Source organism: Artemia franciscana, chromosome 9 (assembly GCF_032884065.1).
Source record: "Artemia franciscana chromosome 9, ASM3288406v1, whole genome shotgun sequence".
In the NCBI taxonomy this organism is placed as follows: domain Eukaryota; kingdom Metazoa; phylum Arthropoda; class Branchiopoda; order Anostraca; family Artemiidae; genus Artemia; species Artemia franciscana.
The window spans coordinates 49,408,880-49,429,293 of NC_088871.1; the positions used below are offsets into that span (position 1 = coordinate 49,408,880).

The following is a 20,414-nucleotide window of genomic DNA, read 5'->3' on the forward strand; positions in this document are numbered from 1 at the left end:
GACACACACAGACACACACAGACACACACAGACACACACAGACACACACAGACACACACAGACACACACAGACACACACAGACACACACAGACACACACAGACACACACAGACACACACAGACACACACAGACACACACAGACACACACAGACACACACAGACACACACACACACACACACACACACACACACTTTGTTTTATGTGTTCTATCTTGTTGACTGACTCAATGATTAACATACATGTAGCATATTCTTGTTTTTTAGTGGCTCAGTAGATTCAAAATTTTATTCCGTATTTTGCACTATTGCTTGTGTGACAAGTAAGCATTTAATTTTGGGAAGAAAGGCTCCAAAGGAACAATGCCACTTATAGCTCTTTTTAGCAGTAGACATAGATACAATTTCCTAAATTACCAAGACACATTACCAAGAGACTTTTTTTTAGGTGATAACTCTGAATTAAAAGCAAAAATATCCATACTTTTAACTTCCTTCAATTTGAAATTACAATTAAGACCTTTTTGTCAAACTCAATGACTATGGATTGAAAGAGACTAAACTTGAGTTTACAATTTAAAAAGTCTTTTATCCGATACCCGAATTATCCTCTAATCCTTCGATGCCTTTTTCTAAGACTTACAGTTTGAAAGGACCAAAAAATGCTCCTTACTTCTTTGCTCCTGAACACCTATCTTATAGCCAAATCACATTATTTCATTTCTGAAAATTTATCCCCCCCCCCCTAGTGTGAGTTTCTTGAGATTCGTCTATTTTGCTTTGATCTACAAAAATTCTGGATATTAATGTTATTTGTTCTTGAAATATGCCTTACTGCAATAGCAACCTATATTTTTTAGTTTTTTGTAAAAACATCTTTTTAGTGGACTTTATTGGCTCTGATATTGCCTGTAGTTTGAGGGAATACTCTTCTAGAACTTGTCTCACGAAAAAGAGGATGAAGGATAATAAACACTTCAAACCTACCTAGGGTGCCCATTTACAGAAATTAAGGTACCACGCCGAACAAAAATTCAGCGTTGATTTATTTTGCTTTCTTTCTTTTTCTTATTTATTTTATCTTTATCGTTTTATTTTATTCTTTTTTATCTTTTTTTGTTTTTTTCTACAAATGTCTCATAAGATGGTTGGGCATAGACTAGACTTACATTAGAGATAGCAAGAATGTGATCTATACATACCATCAAGAAATATTGCTAAATACTTTATTTCATTGCTTTTTTATTTATTCTTCTTAGCTTTTTTAGTTTATACTTTGTGACCTTGCTTGATGAGGGAACTATTTGATCTAATGTCAATAATAATATGTTAATGATATAGTTAATACATTTAATAATAGATATGAAGCACAGATTTTTGGCGTTAATAATTTTCATTATTTTGATTTTCATCGATGTTATTTACATCTTAGCTTTTTAAAGTTAGGCCTATTTTTTGCGGTTTCGATGGATTTAGGCCCAAAATGTTCCTAGTTATGTTCCTGGTGTATAACACCCGATGTTATTTACATCTTAGCTTTTAAAAGTTAGGCCTATTTTTTTGCGGTTTTGATGGATTTAAGCCCCAGAAGTTCCTAGGTATGTTCGTGGTGTATAAAACCCGATTTTATTTACATCTTAGCTTTTAGAAGTTAGGCCTTTATAGCTTTTAAAGTGAATAGACTGTTCTGTATTAATGTTTCCAGTTTATCAGGAATATACTAATGACATAATAATTTGTTTTTCAGTATTACATTACAAATGATCTTTTAATTACAGATTCAAGCGGATCCCTTTTTTATACTTTGTAAGCGAAAAGCTAAAAGAGAAAAAGATGCTGGTCGCTGTGCAGCTATTATGGCTTACCGTGAAGCTTGTCGAAAGAAAGGAGTAGAGATCTCTATTCCTCAAACATGCCTGAAGTAAGTTTACTGTAGAATGCCAAAAGTCTTAGTATGCTTATAAACGATTGTCTTATAATGCTATACTTCACTGGTGTTAGCTAGTTCTATTTGGTCCAAAATAGAAAAACGGAAAGTGTGAACTACATAGAAACAAAGGAAATACAATAATTCTTATGCTTCAGAACTTTTATTTCTTCTTATTGGCTTAAAATTTTATCCAGGTGAGCCAATCAGATGTAATTTAACTATCTCGGAGCTGTAGGAAAGTAACATCTGTCTTTCTCTTAAACTAGGATAGGCACAGAGATACAAGAGTTTACTTGTAAAACCATTTTTTTTTTTTTACAAAAGAAGCAATCATATTTTGAATTAAATACGTTCAATGGGCAAAAAAAATTCATTTGCTGCTTGTCCTCAGCTCAATATTTGGCAATATGATTTCAAAACCAATCATATTTGTGAAAGGTCTCTCCTGAAATAAGGAATAAGGCGATTGGCTAATACAGATTTATGTCACAATAACCAAGCAATGGATTTAAAGAACACTTTAACACGGAAATATAGAACAGTCATTTCTCTTTTTCACTTTGAAATTGGGCTTCCTACTAGGAAAATTAATTTTTAACGTGTTCAGAAAAGAAAACTCTCCAGTGAAAAAAAAATGTCATTTATTGCTGATTCAGGAATACATACTATTATTTCAATTTAACCTACTAGTACAATGTTATTCTGGGAATAAATTAATGGGAATTTTGAAAAAAAAAGTATGAACCCCTCGAAAGTGGCGTCAGATCAAACGAAAAGGCATCATGGGAATTGCCATTACCGACATACCCATACAAGGAACTTAAAGTCTTCTTCTTTAACAACAAGAAAAATCACTTCTTTGCATGGGTAGCACTGTTGCGTCATTTTTTACTCCTATTTCATTTTGTTTTTCTTCGCCGCAAGTGGGGCATTGGAACATCATAGAGAGAAGTTTAAGGGCTAGTTTGAAGGAAATTGCTATATCTATCATCTTTTTTTAAGTAAAAAAAAGAAAAGAGGAACATAATTTTTACAAAAACCGCATCTTTATATACAAGATGTTGCAACAGCCGTGTCTTTTGACACGATAACTATATTCAGAAATGGTTATTAAATTAGATATTTTTCTCTAATTATAATTTTTAAAAAAACGAAAACTGAAAAATGTTGAAGAGCTGGTATCTTTGTTTGTAGATGCCAAAATTTCAAATGAAAAGTTTTAAAAGTTTCTGTTCTCCCTTAAACGTTTGATTTTGTGACAATTCTAAAGCTCTGACTTGCACTAAAGAGTCAAACTACTTATGTTATTAGGCCCTTGTTTTCAGGCCACCCACATCCAACACGGAGTTTACCACGGGTTGTGCAGATTGTCGTTTTGAGAACCGTGTTCAACACGGGTGAATGTCTTCTCAAAACCCGTGTTCAACCCTGCTATTCTGGCACGTTACAATTTTTCAGAACCCGTGTCCAAGACCCTTGGAACCCGTTAGATGAAAACTTATATTGAAATACTAAGTCCGACTGCAGAACAACAACATACCAAAACTTGCAAAGCGATCAAAAACTTTAATCAAAACAATTTTAAAGCAAGAATCTATACAGTAGAACAAAAACTTCTCTGACGTTTAAATCTTAACTTTAATTAGCTACCATTAAGTTTATTTTTGGATTTTCTAATTCTGCGAAGTAACGCCGAACTGTAAGTGCCACTAGAAGTTTCGATTCTATCAAAACCCTGTTAAAACCCCAAGGATTCTTCTTTCATGATTCTCTTCTATTACTTATACTATTATGCATCTCTGAACTGGTCTGCCGTACTTATCTCTATATTTGTGAAGTCAGAATAAAGGTATGAATTTTTGGATAGAGCAAGAGTTAAGGGGCGCAGTTTATGGCCCTTAAATCTTGAATATTTTTGGACGACTCTAATATCTTCGAGGTTATATATATTGACAATTTTCATGATACTTACTTAACATGTTTTGATTTTTGACAGATCATTATGTAATCAGTGAGCTCTAAAGTCTTTATTTAAATTTTTTATAGAAATACAACAACAGCTTTGATACATCTAGAGACACTGAAAGAGAGGAAAAAAACACACTACTGCACAAACAAAACATAAAAGAGTTTTTTATATCAAAATAGCGTGGATTAACTCCTGGATCTCACGCTATTTTGATGATAGTAAACAAGAACAGGGCGCGATTCCTTAAGCGCGATTCTTTAAAAATTAGACTTCTACAAGATGTGCTATTTTTAAAGTTACTATTTCAGTAACATTAATTTTAGTCATTAACCTCTATTTTAACACATACCATTCTCATGTCAGAAGCCCCTCAATCACTACTATTAACTATACTTTAATAATTTTCTTGCAAGAAAATGAAAATTTCTAAATTTTTCGTATTTTTAGGACTTTAAACGCGAATTTATAGTTTGTGTCCCATTGGACCCTTTTTAAAGTCATATAAGTTCAGAAATGAAAACTTTAGTGGAAATATTACCGGCTTCTTAATCTTCTCTTATCAGATTCATCGCACAAGTCTCCCGTACTCTTTGGACTAATATATGGAATGTTTGGGGTGATAGCCTGGGGGGCAGATTACCCCTTAAATTTTGGAATATACCCTTTTTTTCGTTCTTTAAAAAGTAGTGAAATTTTTGCCCCCTCTCCTGCCCTACATTCTCATGAGTCGGTGCCACTGGAGATAGTGTCTGAATCCGGAATTATCAAAAATTGTCTCTGTATGTGATCTCTTCTTTGCTTTATGCTGGTAATTATATTTTCATTTTAAATGATATTTATTAGATGATATTTTAAATCATATTTTCAGGTGTGAAACTGGTGACAGAACTAATTTTGGAATATACCCTTTTTTTCGTTCTTTAAAAAGTAGTGAAATTTTTGCCCCCTCTCCTGCCCTACATTCTCATGAGTCGGTGCCACTGGAGATAGTGTCTAAATCCGGACTTATCAAAAATTGTCTCTGTATGTGATCTCTTCTTTGCTTTATGCTGGTAATTATATTTTCATTTTAAATGATATCTATTAGATGATATTTTAAATCATATTTTCAGGTGTGAAACTGGTGACAGAACTAATTTTGCTTTTAATGAAGTAAAGAAATTCACTGTTGGCAAAGAAACAAATGTAAAGCCTGTGACAGATATTCTTTTCATCTTTGAAAACGATGAATGCATCAAAGAGGTATTGAAACGACTCCAACTGATCATAGTTCGAATAGATAAGGAGTTACAGACAACTGCAAAAACGAAGAACAACAGGTAAGATCAGCTAAGATAGGGCTAAAAACCTCATCTTGAACGTGACAACAATCTGGACATGAGTGTGACCACTCTGCACTCTGGCTGCACTTAGTATTAGGATGGCAATGGTAAATAACGTGATCACTTTTTGGACAATGGTGGGAACGGGTTTAAGGCGAATCTGAGTTCTAATCCTCCATAACTCTTGCTTATTTAGCTTTAGCTTTGTCAAACATCAGTTTCAAAAAATTCCTTAAATCTTTGTTTACGTAGCAAAACTACTTTCTAGAAAGTATTAAAGAAAGCAGTATCTGAAAAGCGATTACTTACCCTAGTTTTACCTATCACTTTTTTTGTATTTGAGGATCTGATATATTGTAAAAAGATTTTGAAAATATCAAAGTTTGAGGATAGTTTTAAAATTCTTCGTCATTCTAATTTATATCATTGCATCCAAAATGATAGGACACACTTGACCCTTCCGAAAATATTTTATTCTACTCCTTTTTTGGGGTCTTCATCTACTGGAAGTATCCGGATTGTATTGTTTGTGGTTGTGTTTTAGTTCTATTTGGTTTACATTGAATGACAGTGAATTACATTGAAAACAGTGACAATCTTTTTTTTTAACTTTTTATATCTGTCTCAGTTCAGTTCAGTTTATTAACATCAAAATAAAATGGACAATAATAACTCTTTACCCCTACAAGGCTCCATGGCCCGTTACATAAGGGTTAAAACAAAATAAATACCAAATAAAGAGTCTCTTCTTAAAAAAAATCAAATTAAATATTTTTTTTTGTTATTTTTACTTACCGCTTCGTCCTCGAAATCCAAATCCAAGTCCACACCATCTCCCACCAACACTAAATCACTACAATTAGAAATAAACAAATAAACGTGCTCAAGCCTAGCAAGTCTTGGTATGATATTTCTTCAATTTGGCTCAGTGTTGCTCGTCATTGCACTGTCATGTCCATAATGAAAGGGCATATTCTCAATTTTGATTTTTATTCCCAGTTTTTTGCAGCTGTTGTATGGCAATAGTTACGTGAAAAACGTATTTGGATTGTAAAAATATTACATTTACATTTAAAGAGTAAATTTCACCTAAGTTAAATTTCTGCCACTAAAGAAACCCTAGCTGGATTAAACTGGGATAAGGCCATAAAATCTTTAAACTATAACAGACTTTGGAGATCTTTCAGGTGACATTTGTTTATTTGCTACTTCTGACTGAATTCGTTCATTTAGCTTTATTCAAGTAAAATTTTTTAGTGCATTCAATTTATATGTATAGTTTTCTTAAACAGTTGAGAAAATAAAACAAAATAATATTCATGTCCAAATCATTAAAATGGAAATTTCGACTGATAGTTTACTCTTTAATAGAAAAGGGATACGTTTTCCTGTGTTTCCCTCAACCTATAGTGTAAGCCATTCTTCTGAGGTCACTAAACTTAGTTAGATTTTAGCATTACGTTGAAATTTGACTTTTAGCCTATATTCTGATTTATTTGTAGACCCATTAAATTCTGAAATTTTTTTAAGATACGTTCTGATAGATTACAAACCTCTTTTAACTCCTTTCATTACAAGAGTTTCAATAGAAGAAGAAGGCGGCCTGAAAATTTAATAAGAACATAATTGTTTTATGAAAGACCAGATGAAGCAGACGGCCCTCGCTGCATAGGTTGCCTCATCAACTATTCTAATATAGACTATTGGCCTAAAATAGAGAGTGAGCTGGAAAGGCATTTTAATTCATCCAGCTGAATCAGAACATGAATGACAATTCACACAACATGTGGCATGCGAAAACGACACTTGTAGGTTTTAACTTGCATGTCATTGATTGCAAAATTTATTTTTTTAGGTTTGGATTCTTGATATACGGATCGAGTGTTGAATCTGTGTCCTTCAACAAGGCTCAGTTATTTAGTGGTAAAAACGCCCGTGATTTGCTGCATTATTTGAAGGAAACATGTATGTACCCTTTCCTTTAACGATGGGCATCTGCTATTAACTATTAATTAAAAGCATGACCACAGCCAAAATTGAGTTTCCAAAGAATCGAGAAAGAAAATTCAGTCAACAAATAATTTTTCACACTGTGGGGTTAGTTTTTTAACCCGCAAACCTGGCTAACTCAGTAAAGTATCCCACCCAAACTGGAATCATGTATATAATACTGCTTGAAATCAATAGAAAACTCTAGCTACCCATCTCTGCCTTTCACTTGTGAATAAAAAAAAAGTTGTAAGCTTTTGTAGCACTCCAAAATGAACGCTAAATTACGTTACATTTTACAATTTCAAAGAAAATGCAAAAAAGATGCTTATTAACGAATTAGGGCGCCAAGGAATTGGCAAATCTCTCCGTATGTTAGTTGATATATTGTAGTTTGTTTTGATGCATGGTAAGTCTGTTGATTGGTTGGGAAGGTGGCCAGAATAATTTGGTATTTCTTCTTTACTAATATTGTTTTGACGAAGTCTCATTCATAGACCGTGTCTTCGATCGAAAAAAGTTGGCAAGCCTAAGAACTCAAGAGCACGTAACGGGGTCATATGCTAGAAGCTTCTTCAAAAAGACGGGATATTTTGTCATTGGTTATTTTGTACTTCAAAAGACATTGTGTAACCTACATTAAGCAACGCTAGTGTAAAAAGTGTAATCTCACAAAAAAGAAATGACACACTTATTTACTTTTAAAGTTATCCCAAATATACGATTTTCACGACAAAATACTGATGGAGAACTCTACTGGAAAGGTTTTTATGGCACTTGGTATCTATCAAGTGACATATAGCGATCGCAGATGCTGTCGGTCGATCGGTCTGTCTGTCTGTCCCAGTTTTGCTACTTTAGGCACTTCCAGTTAAGCTAGGACGATGAAATTTGGCAGGCATATCAGGAACCAGGCCAGATTAAGTTATAAATTGTCTTTTCTCCGATTCTACCATCTGGGGGCAGGGAGTGGGGGGACGGTTAAATCGGAAAATTAGAAAAAATGAGGTAATTTTAACTTACGAACGGGTGATCGGATCTTAATGTGTTTGACGACTCGGAAGACATTGTGTAGCATACATCAAGCAACGCTGGTGTAAAAAGTTTAAATTCACAAAACAGAAATGATCCACTTATTTACTTTTAAAATTCCCCTAGATATATGATTTTCACGACAAAAATACTGACGGGAAATTGTACTGGAAAGGTTTTATATTTTTTTCTCATGGCACTTGCATCTGTTGATACAGATTCCAGTAAGGCCAAATTCATGTCTCTTGCTATTTTACCCTCAACTTTGAGAAGATCATTTGGGGTAATATATAATCAAGTAATCGTCCATCGAAAATCATCAGGGGTAATATATAAACAAGTAATCGAGGTCGCTCCTTGTAGTAAGGAGCGACCTGGCTCAAAAGCAACCGAAACTTTAAAAAAATGGAATTTTGATACCAATATTTACAGCAAAGGAACCAAATTTTTATGCTGATTTTAAACACATAAGTTACGAGCCTGAGAAAATTTATCTAAAATGAGAAAATAGGGGGGGAAACACCCCCTAAAAGTCAAGGAATCTTAACAAAAATTGTCCCCGCCTCAACGCCTCGCTCTTAGCGCTAAAGTTTTTATTTTATTTAAAAAGTAGAGTTGTGAGGAAGAGGTAAACTTTAGCGTAAAGATCGGAGCGCTGAGGAGGGACAACCCCTTTCATATATTGAATAATTTCTGTCGTTTTAAGTTTTAATGTTGCTCCTTACTTGCAGTTAAAAACACTTTTTTTTCATTTAATTTCTTGAAACACGAATTGAAGTATGCAGCAATCGTGACGAGTGTGATCTGATCAAGGCTTATAAACCTAGAAGTTATTTCATCTAGCCAAGCCTTTTGGAGGTTCTGACCTACATTTGAGAGTCCTCACTAAACACAGTTTGCGAACAGGCTATGGCAACTTCTGGATACACCTGTGCATGCTGTTTATCAGCATAGATTGGTCAATGAAATACATTATTCTTCTTCTCGACCATTTACAAAACAATTTCCTCTGTTGGATCTTTTCTGCTGAATGTTCACTCGTAGATACCAAAATAAGCCGAAATAATATCTTTTTCGATATCGATATTTGCGTTTCGATATCGAAATTTGATGCGATAAATCAATATTGATATTAAATATCGCCCAACACTAGTGTTTTGTTCTTCACGTAATAAGCCCCTGTGTGTCTATTTGTTTGTTTCGTCGCCTTGGCTTATGGTGCTGCAGGGGGGTCGGTTTTAAGCGTTAAACCGGTACGATTGAAGAAGAGTGTTTTTCGATATCTAAGCACTGGAAGGCCTAAAGCCATGATGAGTTTATAGTGCTATTAGCAGTCATTCTTTTATGGCATGTTTAAACCTTGTTTTTATAAACATATAATTTGATTTTTTGTGCCATTATTATTTTTGAGCCTTTATCCTATACTATTCATCAGTAAAATTTAAAACATAGCGATATTAAGAAAGAGTATTGGACAGTTTATTAGGATTAAAGGAGCTTAAGCTGCAAATTTATTGACGGTTTACAGCTTTAGATATCTTGTAACGTCATTTACAATAACCTCGTCTTTTTATTTAGTTGCATAACATTGATTTAAGCTGTTAGTGTAACTCCCACTGAAGCTAAAGAAGGTAAGGTAATCTCCTTTAACTATATTTTGTTCAGTGCTTTAATATTTTAGTGCTTTTTATATGGCTTAACATATAGATTTGGACTAAATTGTTTGAATTCCCCAACTCATTGTCTTCTACTACCAACCTTGAGAGCCCCCCAACTGAAGGACCAGTTACTAGACTCCAACAAATAAAAAAGAATTGTCCAGAGTTACTGACTTGCTCAGCCTATAGTACTGAGAGATATCGCAAATCATTTGTTCCATATTTTACCCGTCATTTTAATAATATTGACGCGACTAATATTTAAATTTTGATTAATATGGGTTTGATTAATATAATGTTTGTTTAAATTTTCCTGTGATTGTTTTTGAAGGTATAAATTATTTTTGTCATGATATGCTAATGCTAGCTCCGGCTATTGTAGTGAATAAATATATTCTATTATATTCTAAGTACTCTATTCATGCGAGTTTGATACACTACCTAAATTAGTTGCATTTCAGATCCAAATAATGAATTGGGACGCGAATCAAACAACACCGATCAGTTAAGACTTGCCATTGAGACCTTCCCGTTCCGTTATCACTCTTCAAGAACTGTGGTCTTTGTTCCATGTAGCTTGTGTCAAATTAATGACTTAGAGGTAATATATGATTTCTTTTTCAGACAACTATTCTAGATTCTGTATTCTAGTATTCTGTATTCTGTATTCTAGACATTATTCTGGACATTATATCTAGACATTATATTTTGTATTCTAGACTGTATTCTGTATTCTGTATTCTAGACAACAAAGCTATATGATGGATAAGCGAGAGTGCCGTTGACAAAACCATACGCGCTCTTTCTTTGGGACTGTATAGTTTAATAAGCAGAATAAGGGTAACCGAGAGTGCCGTGGACGAAAACCCACATACTATGTTCTTGTGGCTGCATAATTTAATAGGTCAAATAATGGGTACCAAAATAAAGTTTTTTTTCAGTTTAGACATACTATTGAGACCAAGTGTAGTCTTTGTTCCATATAGCTTAGGTAAGATATAGGTAGTTTGAGATCCTTCTATCTGAACTAATTGTAATTCAGAAGGTAATGTATGACTTTCAAGCTTACATTTTTTGCTGTAACTGTTAATAATTCTCGATTGAAACGTCCTCAGCAATACACATTGGTTTAATTTAATAGAAATAGGTTGCTAGGAATATAGCTGTCGTCATTATTGAAGTGCTGTCCAAACACGCAGTATGCTATTTACTTGGCTACCATTTCTGAAATCCAAGCGTTAGTGTTTTGGTATTTGTAACAACTTTGCTAGAGATATAATCTCTACAGGGATCCCTATCAGGGTAGTCGTCTTTTCTCGTTTAATTTTGTATTCAGAGGATAATTTTAAAAAGTGATTGTCGCAAATTGTATATAGTTGTCGAGTACACAGAGCTAAACCATCCACAGTAGGTTGGCTTAGTACAAATAGGTGACCAACAATATTGCATTTGCAGAACCTGATCGTCACGAGCCATGCTGTATACTATTTGAATAGGTACCATTTCTGAACACAAAGTACTTTTCAATTTGTTACTGTATGGTCCAGGCGTATTTGTCTTTCTCTATTGATTGTGTATGCTGAGGGTAGCGTATGATTTGTAGAAACGATCATCGCACCTTGTTTATTGCTCTCGAGTACACTAAGCCTAACAATACAGAGTGGGTTGGCTTAGTGCAAATAGGTATCCAGAAATGCTGTATAGTACTGGGCCATGAAGTCTCCATTTTAATGGGTATCATTCAAGATTCTTGGTGGTAATATTCTTAGATTTGGTATAGTATCGTGTTAATTGACTAGCCGAATTTGCACAGAAAATGTTCATTTTCAGGAATATAGAATGGTCGCAAAGTTTATTTTGGTAGATCATTTTATAATATTTCAAAAAAAATTTCTATTTTATAACCAACTAGGTTTGAACTTTTGGATTTCTAAGGATAAGTGCAAAATAAAATGTGTATTGTACAAGAAAGAATTGTCCCTATTTATCATTGTACATCGCTTTCATTTATTTTTCACTCTAAAATGGATCTTTTTTTTTGTACCTACAATTTCGGCTTTTCTCTGTGAAATCTTGTTGGTCTTTATTGATTCGTCAGTATTTAAACATTTTAAGATATATGTGAATCAAAATAAGCGTTAATTTGTATCATTATCTCCCTTTGTCATTTCTGTGGCACATTCTTGCAAGGCTCAAAATAAATATAGAGTATATAAATAGCTAACAAACATTGATAGAATATAGCTTATGTTTAATATAGCCTATGCAAAACGATATATTACCAAACATTGAAATACTTCCCCCTCCCTCCGTCCTTAATTTCTAGATTCGTTCAACTTCCTGAGATATAGTACTCCCTTTTCTAATTTTATACTATTTTACTGACGTTCATAAAATTAAAGCCGAAAGTAAAGATTCCAGTTTTAATCACTTAAATGATCGCCAAGTCCTTGCCAATAATATCTAGATATCTGGTTGACTAGTAAAGCGGTAACTACTCTCTCTAAGGTTACCTTTCAGTGAGTGGCATTGATCAAACCTATGAGAGGGTCTCTTAAGAGCTTTTATTGGCAATGTTTTTATACTTTACTGTCTAGCCATTTACAAATCTTACCAATCGAATTCCCCCCTTGGAGCAAGAGGGGGGGGGGGGTAATACCCTCTTTATAATTCTATATATCAACTACAAATGTATCTTTTTTTCTAGGAACAAAAGGGACTTACTTCTGCCTTCACAGCCAGTAAACTACCAGTGCACATATACTTTAATGAGGAGTTTAGCTTCTTGAAACTTACTGAAAGGAAGTCCATTCTAGGATTTAACTCCGATGGGGGTATTACCACAAAACAATCTGGATCTAAAAAAGTGGGTAGTCATATACAACTGTTGCAACGCAATGCTGGAATCTGTGCTGATATCTCTTTGAAAACAAATGGTAAGTGGTTACATTTATGGCAAGTGCGACACTAAAGGCCATATTCAAGAAATGGCCACTTTTATATTCAATAAATGGCAGAAAGGCCTTGGATTTAATTACTCTGTAAAATGTAAAACCGCTGTAAGGGGTTGGTGTTAACTGTTGGATGATAATTTAAGGTGATTTCTTTCTTGGCCTATCCCCTAGTAGATCCTTTCGCAAGGATCCTGTTCCTTATGAACAACGTTGCTGGAGCCCCTGATTTAGAGTTATACTATATAGTTTTTTTTTAGAAAATGAGCTTTGCTTTAATAAATTTGATGAAAGTTTCCACCGAAAGTTGAACTATATTTAATTTCTGTTGTGTAATATCAAATATGAGGACTATGTTTCCTTTGCCAAATTTTTTAATAGATAATTAAACAGGAGCTTTCAAATTCTTACATACCTCCCAAAGAGGATACACCTCCTAGTTGGTAACCACTGGACGGACTGTGTGGATGTTTTCCGATTGTGCTCCAATGCGAGATTCTTCTGGGTATATTCAAAAGATGAAGCAGCGGTAAAGCTTCCAAGAGGAGTCTCCATTCCCTACTAATTACCTAATGGTGTTTTGCTAGTTTTCAATATATTTTGTAACGAGACTTAAAACAAGCTATGATTGTCACCCAGCCATTTCAGATGATTGAAATTATGTAGGGGATGTCCCCGGTATCAACAGATATCCCAAATTTGATACCCTTCTTTTTGATGTCATGGCGTCAGGTTAGGTTCAATACAATCATCCTTGGAACGTTGATTTACATCATCCTCGACTTCTCACATTTTCATATAACCTTTGGCATAGTTGTATGTGATTCGCAATATTTTTTAGAACAGATGAATTAGGTTAAGAGAGATCCCATAATTTAAAGGATGTGGAAGGCGTTATTGCAGTACATTTGACCATATGAAAATGGTTCAAAATAATCTTCAAAGGTTTGTGATGGATCTGCCGCAAAAGTGATTTTATGATAAAGCTGTCCAGCTACTTAGAAGCTAAACAGATTACAAATATTGATGGTTTGATCATCGCTTACGTTAAATGAAGCTATTGCGAAACAAGAGTTCAATTTTGGGATTCGTTTGTGGAACTCTTTAGAGAGCAAGTGACGTCCTAAAAGAAAGGCGAGGTGGCAGTGCGATTCGACCATGCAAGAAATATTCTCAAAGTGAATTACCTTTGCTTGATCCTCTTACCTCGGGAAAACGGAGGGCTCCAGAGTGAATGCATACAACCGTTGAGGACCTCAATGACTTGTAATAACACTTGCTTAGTTCAATTCTTTAAGGCACCTTTGCAGGTTTGTACTGGGTTTTATGCCAGAGCTTGTTGGCGTCGAATATTGCTATGGTGTTGGTCTTCTAACTTAATATTTCCTTGTTCTTCACTTTCATTTTTACCTCGCTCTGATTCTCGCTGTTGGTTGTCTTATAACCGCACACTTCTTGGCTTTTCCACTTTTGTTTCTGATTCATTTTAATCCTCGTTGTCGCAAGTTTTCTAACCGCATATGTCTTTGTTCTTCGCTTTCGTTTTTGACTTGTCCCGATTCTCTCTGTCGTTTGTCTTCTAACCGAACATTTCTTGGTTTTCAACTTTCGTTTTAAATCGATCTTATTCTCGCTGTCGTTTGTCTTCTAACCGCACCTTTCTTTGTTCTTCACTTTTGTTTTTGATTCGTTTTGATCCTCGTTGTCACAAATCTTCCAACTGTATATCTCCTTTTTCTTCTCTTTCGTTTCATACTTCTTTGTTCTTCATTTATGATTTTCATTATTTGAGATATTTTTTTCAATGCCCTTTGCTTTAGCTGCTTAGGGTCTAGTTTATTTCACCAATTGTGAATTTACGTTTTTTGGGTCATCCTCATGGTCTTGTTATATTTCAGAATTGCAAAAATAAAACAAAAAATAAAATGTAAATTTAAAAATGATAATGGCCATTATTGGATCTAAAGTGGCACCGCAAATGAAGACTATAAGACATATAACTTCATTGTAAAAAATAAAAATCAGTTTGGAACAGCAAAATATTACTTCGATCCTGTTTTTCTGGTATTTCCAAAGGAGCTAAGCTAAACGAGGCATATACCCATAGATAAAACTTTTCTTACTGTTTCCTCGTTGCTGAGGTATCTTTTCTTTAAGCTTATCACTGTTTGAAATCCTTCTAAAGACCACAGTCTACTCAATATCATACACACTATACCCCTTGCAAAAACGTTCTTCACCCAAATAGATGATCTACTATCCATCCTTACATTTAATGCACTGATCATGCATAACAGAGGAAGCTGTCTCCTTTCAACAGTTCCAAAGATAATTTAACTCCTTAACATGTTAAACTTGGTAATTGAGTTTTTTGCTATAGGAAGTGTTCTTTTATAAGGATGCAGCTACCGCTGCAACAACAATCGCGTTTGATTGGACAGGTGGTTCAATTAAATTTACTCTTGTTCCAACGAATCATCATCTATAACAGTTGTAAATTTTCGTTTTTTTGGGTCTTCCTCTAGACCTGTTTTTTTATACTTAAACAGTTTAGAGCGCGATTCATAAAAAAAAAAAACTGAGTTTAGCTCTATAATAAGTGTATGATCCTATTCTCTTTAAGCTATGTTTATTCTAGTTTAATTTTTGGAAGTTAACGTACCAGACTGATAGATTGTTCAAATATTTCATAAGGCTTTAAGAATTTGTTTTTGCAATTGTTATTTAGAATGAATTTATTTTTGTTCTAGACAAAAATAAGCCTATTTTTTGTCTTCATTTAATAGAATTTTTGCGTGAGGATCTTCGCAAGAAGAGAGTCTCATAGCCATGTAACGTCATTTAAATGAAAAATGTATTTCCAAAATTAAGACTCGTAACTAATTTTCTCAAACTCTTGACCTATCTTGATTCTTTTTTCAAGCCAGAAAATCTTAGGGTTCCGATTTAAAACAAAAAATATGGAGCTGTTTTCGAGAAAATAAAATCATACATAATTATTGCTTGTTTAAAGAGAGTAGATACACATACATATACATATATGTTAGCCAAAAGGTGATATTCCTGATATCCTTGATTGATTTCCCCCATATTAGATATCCATGTCATGCCAGAAAAGGTGGCCTTTTCAGTACTAATTTAGAAAGAAAAAACAGGAAAAAAATTATAGAAGCATCTGTACCGAATTTTTCAGAAAAAATGGAATATTTCGTGTTTTACATGTAGGAACTAGAAACCCCTCGCAGTAGGTTTCTTAAACATGCTGAAAGTGATGGTTCAATTCTCATCAAACTTACACCCATTCTAGAGGAATAATTACTCCTTTGACTTAATTTACGCAAATTTTCTATATTTCGAATATATTATTTTCTTATTTTACTTCTATTTTGAAAGTATTGTAATACTGAAATTAAACTTTAGTATACAAACTCATGTTTAGTAAAAAGTCATAAAAACCCGAAAAAATTCATTTAAATCCATCCTCATATTCACAATAACCGTGAATAAGATACTAAAACGAACAGAAATAAAATTTAAAAAAGCTAGTTGTTCAAGCGAAAGCAAATATCAATCCTTGCTCTCTACGCTAAAGTTTGACTTTCTTTTCGCTAATTCTTCAAGAACAGATGTCCCAACACATGAGTAATGTGAAAAAGCAATTGGTATGTAGAACACCTGCAAATACAAACAGGCTCTATTTGTTGCATTCTAAAATGCTTTCACTGAGGCACTAGTCAAGTTTTAATGTAAAGAGCATGAAATTGAGCGGGGAGATAGCGCTCTCCGTATACAGGACATTCCTATTCGTTTCAAATTTTGATGTCGCTCACTTGAAAACTAGTTTTTTTGATTTTATTTAATAAAAAGGCGAAAACGCAAGAATACAAAAATTAAATATTCCATTGAAAGCTGAAGAAAAAATGGGTGGATCATATTTCCCCCCAAGATTACTCTTTGTGTGGATGTTTTATTAAACACAAATTTTTTAATCTTTTTGCATTAAAGTGAAAAAAAGTATCACTTTCTGAAGCTTTCTCAAGATTATCGTTAATTTCATCTTTAAACTGATATTTGTGAGAAGGTCTGTAACATCATTTGTACTTTGTGTGTTTATGATCGAAGACTGCAGTTTTCTAGGTAAATGTCAACATATAATTTCACTTTCATCTTTTAGGCTCTATTTTTGCATCCCATCGGCTTGACGACCTCAAAGGGGATTCTGCAAAACGTTCAATTACAGCATTGGCTAGGCAAATTGCTTATAAAACAGTTGTTCAGCCCTGCCAAGTTTGCAAATGTGAAGAAAGTCGACATTTGACTGAAGCAGTACTTGTTTGTGAGCCGTGCAGTCAATAATAGTGCCTTTTAGCTAATATTCTATTTTTAATAGTCAACTGAATTTAAATTAATATATTAAAGTGTTTGTGATAGACATTTTGAACTCTGTATAGACGGAAACAATCTTTTCCTAGTATGTTTTCTTGACCTTTTCTTTACTTCACAGGCAAAATATTAACTCACAATACGGACTTTCTCGCTTTACCCATAACAAAAGGATTGTAAAGGATTTATCTAAAGAAATTAATATATGTCAAATTTGCTTCGCCAAGAGTACAATTTTTGCTGTCTCTACACATTCAGCTTCTTTTTTTGCAATTTATTCTTATTCTTAGAGTTCCTTTAACACAACTCGTTCTTACTGAATTGCATGCCAAAAGCAGGTGGTTGTGCCACATATTCAAAAACTGTTGCAAAACTTACTGCCATTTGGCAATAAACACAAGAACATATACATAAAAAGTAAAGAAAACTGTAAGGAATAAATAAAAACGTATGTACGCAAAAAGGTAAGAGATAAATACTGTAAGGAATAAATGGAAACGAATATAAGAAAATGTGTTATTATAGACATTTCTAAACTATTGTTTTCCATTATTTCCCTTTTCAATTCTTATTTAAATTGAGTCCTATATAGTATAGTTTGATAGACTTAAGGTGATACAGAAGTGTAAATTAGTTTGCGAGCCTCAGCCTTGCTGTCTTGTCGGCTGACTGTCGCAGAGACAAAGGGCTTGTTAACGAATTCTCCCAGGAGACTAGCCATCATTGACAACTGTCCAGAACTATGGATTGACTAGTGAGACCGTCTTTAAAAGACAATGTAATTTTACATCCTTTTCGTTGGCGAGATTGTCTATCAATGCGGATGGCACCACGAGGAATCCCAAAGCGGCCAAATTGGTCAAATGATAATTCCTTTGAGCTGATTTTTTAGTATTTTCCTAGCAGGTAACATTTTCAAGGACTGCCCTTTCCTGAATTTTAAAAATGTGATTCTGCTCCATTTAATCGGAAAAAAATTCACACTTTCTGAGTAAGTTTCATTAAGATTAAATACCTGACTTTTGAAACTAGTTGCAGGAGTGTTATGGGGTTTTACCTCGATTTTATGAGCGTTTACCAGTCCCCCATTGCATATGTACATAATGGCCATGAGCCAAATTCTTAGTATTCAACACTCCTATCCTTCACTTCCAATGGCTGTAGACTTCTTCCTTGGTCAAAAATATCATTTTAGACGTCCCTGAGCGTTTGCCCGCTTTGCCACCGACATTTTCGTAATGTAATAATTATAATACAATCATAATAATACTCGCTAGATTCGTTGATACTCCTAGTTGCAGCGCACATATTGAAAGATTAATAAATGCCTAGTGAGATGAATAGAGAATGGTGACGGCTGTTACAGATGGATAAATCTTTTGAAAACTGCTCAGCATTAACATATGTTTGCATGTACTTTATAGTCCTTACGCAGGGAAAAATGAAATCGGCATAAAAAGTACAGATATAAACCTGCAGTCTTTGTAAAGAGGCAGGGGGTACTTGAGTCTAAAGGGGGAGCCAAACAAAACTTTGTCTTCCAAGCAACTGAAGTGCAATGTAGAATATCGGAAATGACGTTCTCAAACTGCTGCTTCCAAGTTCGAAATGTGAGCTGAAGTATGCTCATTTCTGCAAGGCTCACGAGTTTAGACGAATTTCAAAAATGCTTATTTCTATTTTTAAAAGCTAAGTTTATTTAGATAAGCACTGAAACATTGTACTGATATTTAATGCTCTCTCCTATCACTCATTCCTAGGACAAAGGAGTTAGCTACAAACTAATGAGAATAATGAAAACTTGGGGGACTTAGGACACCTTTGAGACTTAGGTCTATCACCATCAGACCATAGGATAGAGCACCACTAATTTAGAAGCGAACTACGTGCCTGATCGACAACTGTATGAAAAGGATATCAGCTGACACATTTAGCAGTAATTCAGATAGGAAATTTGGACCAAGTTCCACCAGCTATTCATCCGAAATTGTTTTGTATTTTTTCGTTTTCTAGTATTTTTCTTTATGAAGATAATGTTCGAGTGTATTCATTTGAAGTTACTCAAATTCACAAAAAATGTAAATACAGTGTTTTCGGGAGGAAAGAAAACTAATCCTTAATTTAAGGCCTTACAAGCGGACAAAGTTCATTTCAAACGAAACGGTTCGAATACAAAAAGGCTATAAGAAACTATTTGAAGTAAGTGGGAACTTCATAGGAGGGAGTAGAGTGAACTTCTGAAGAACCTGGGTGGAGGGAACCAAACACGGCTGTGCTGACTCCGGTATGACCTGTCAATAGTAGCAGTAGTGGTTCAAATTTTATTAACCAATCAAATAAATGACGTAATAAAAATATAAATAATATTGCTCACTCTGGCCTAAAAACATCTCCCACTTATTATTGTTATACATTGTTATATATTACGCCCTATACAAATCGCAGAAAAGTAAACAAAAGAAAGACTTATATATTGAAAAAAGAACAGATTAATTATAAAAAAAAAGCGAATATCACTCTGGTCTCATAGAGTACAAAAAAACTCAACTTCAATTATTTTATAATGTAACTGCAAAAATATATAATAACTAACCCCAGCTAAATGCACTAAATATTGGACTAGATTAAGCATACCTAAAACTTTTATTAGAAAGTAGACAAAACAGTTTTATAACAAATTTTTGTGCTATTTGGATACTGTGGCGTATTTAATTACCTAAAACAATACTTAGTTTACTTTGCCCAACCTCTAGAAAGGTTTCAAGGGGGCTTTACCTAGAAACATAATTCTTTTAGTTCATATCCTCTATAACGTCTTTATTTTCAAAATGCCGAATGCATGGGCCTTGGGAAGCCTGGCAAAGGATGTCAAATATAATTGATTTACAATATGTTATAATTCTTTAAGCATCCACCCCCTCCCCTTCTGTTAAGAATTATAACATTAAAATTATTACTATGATTTATATCATAATATAATTTTTAGCAGCACTATTTATTGCATGAATATTGGCCTGATAGAAAAATACACAACTTCAGAAATAAACACAAAAATGCTATCTTCTTTCATAAAAAAATACCACAAAATCTATTTACTCCCTTTATTCTATGGTTTGTCTAGGATTTTCACTTGTTTTTAATAAGAGTTCTTACGTTCTTAAATATATCAAAAATGTATATCT

At 33.9% G+C, this 20,414-nt stretch overlaps 1 protein-coding gene across 1 annotated transcript in view; it reads left to right on the forward strand.

Annotated features, from left to right (window-relative positions):
• LOC136031509 (uncharacterized) overlaps nucleotides 1-17,281 on the forward strand; it is a 305,780-nt gene extending 288,499 nt beyond the window's left edge. Inside the window, exons 55-60 of the mRNA XM_065711175.1 lie at nucleotides 1,777-1,919; nucleotides 5,010-5,216; nucleotides 7,075-7,184; nucleotides 10,360-10,499; nucleotides 12,606-12,834; nucleotides 17,024-17,281. Of these exons, the coding sequence (XP_065567247.1) occupies nucleotides 1,777-1,919; nucleotides 5,010-5,216; nucleotides 7,075-7,184; nucleotides 10,360-10,499; nucleotides 12,606-12,834; nucleotides 17,024-17,205 (1,011 nt within the window). The 3' untranslated portion in view covers nucleotides 17,206-17,281. The remainder of the gene's footprint in view (nucleotides 1-1,776; nucleotides 1,920-5,009; nucleotides 5,217-7,074; nucleotides 7,185-10,359; nucleotides 10,500-12,605; nucleotides 12,835-17,023) is intronic.
• Nucleotides 17,282-20,414: the final 3,133 nt, after the last annotated feature.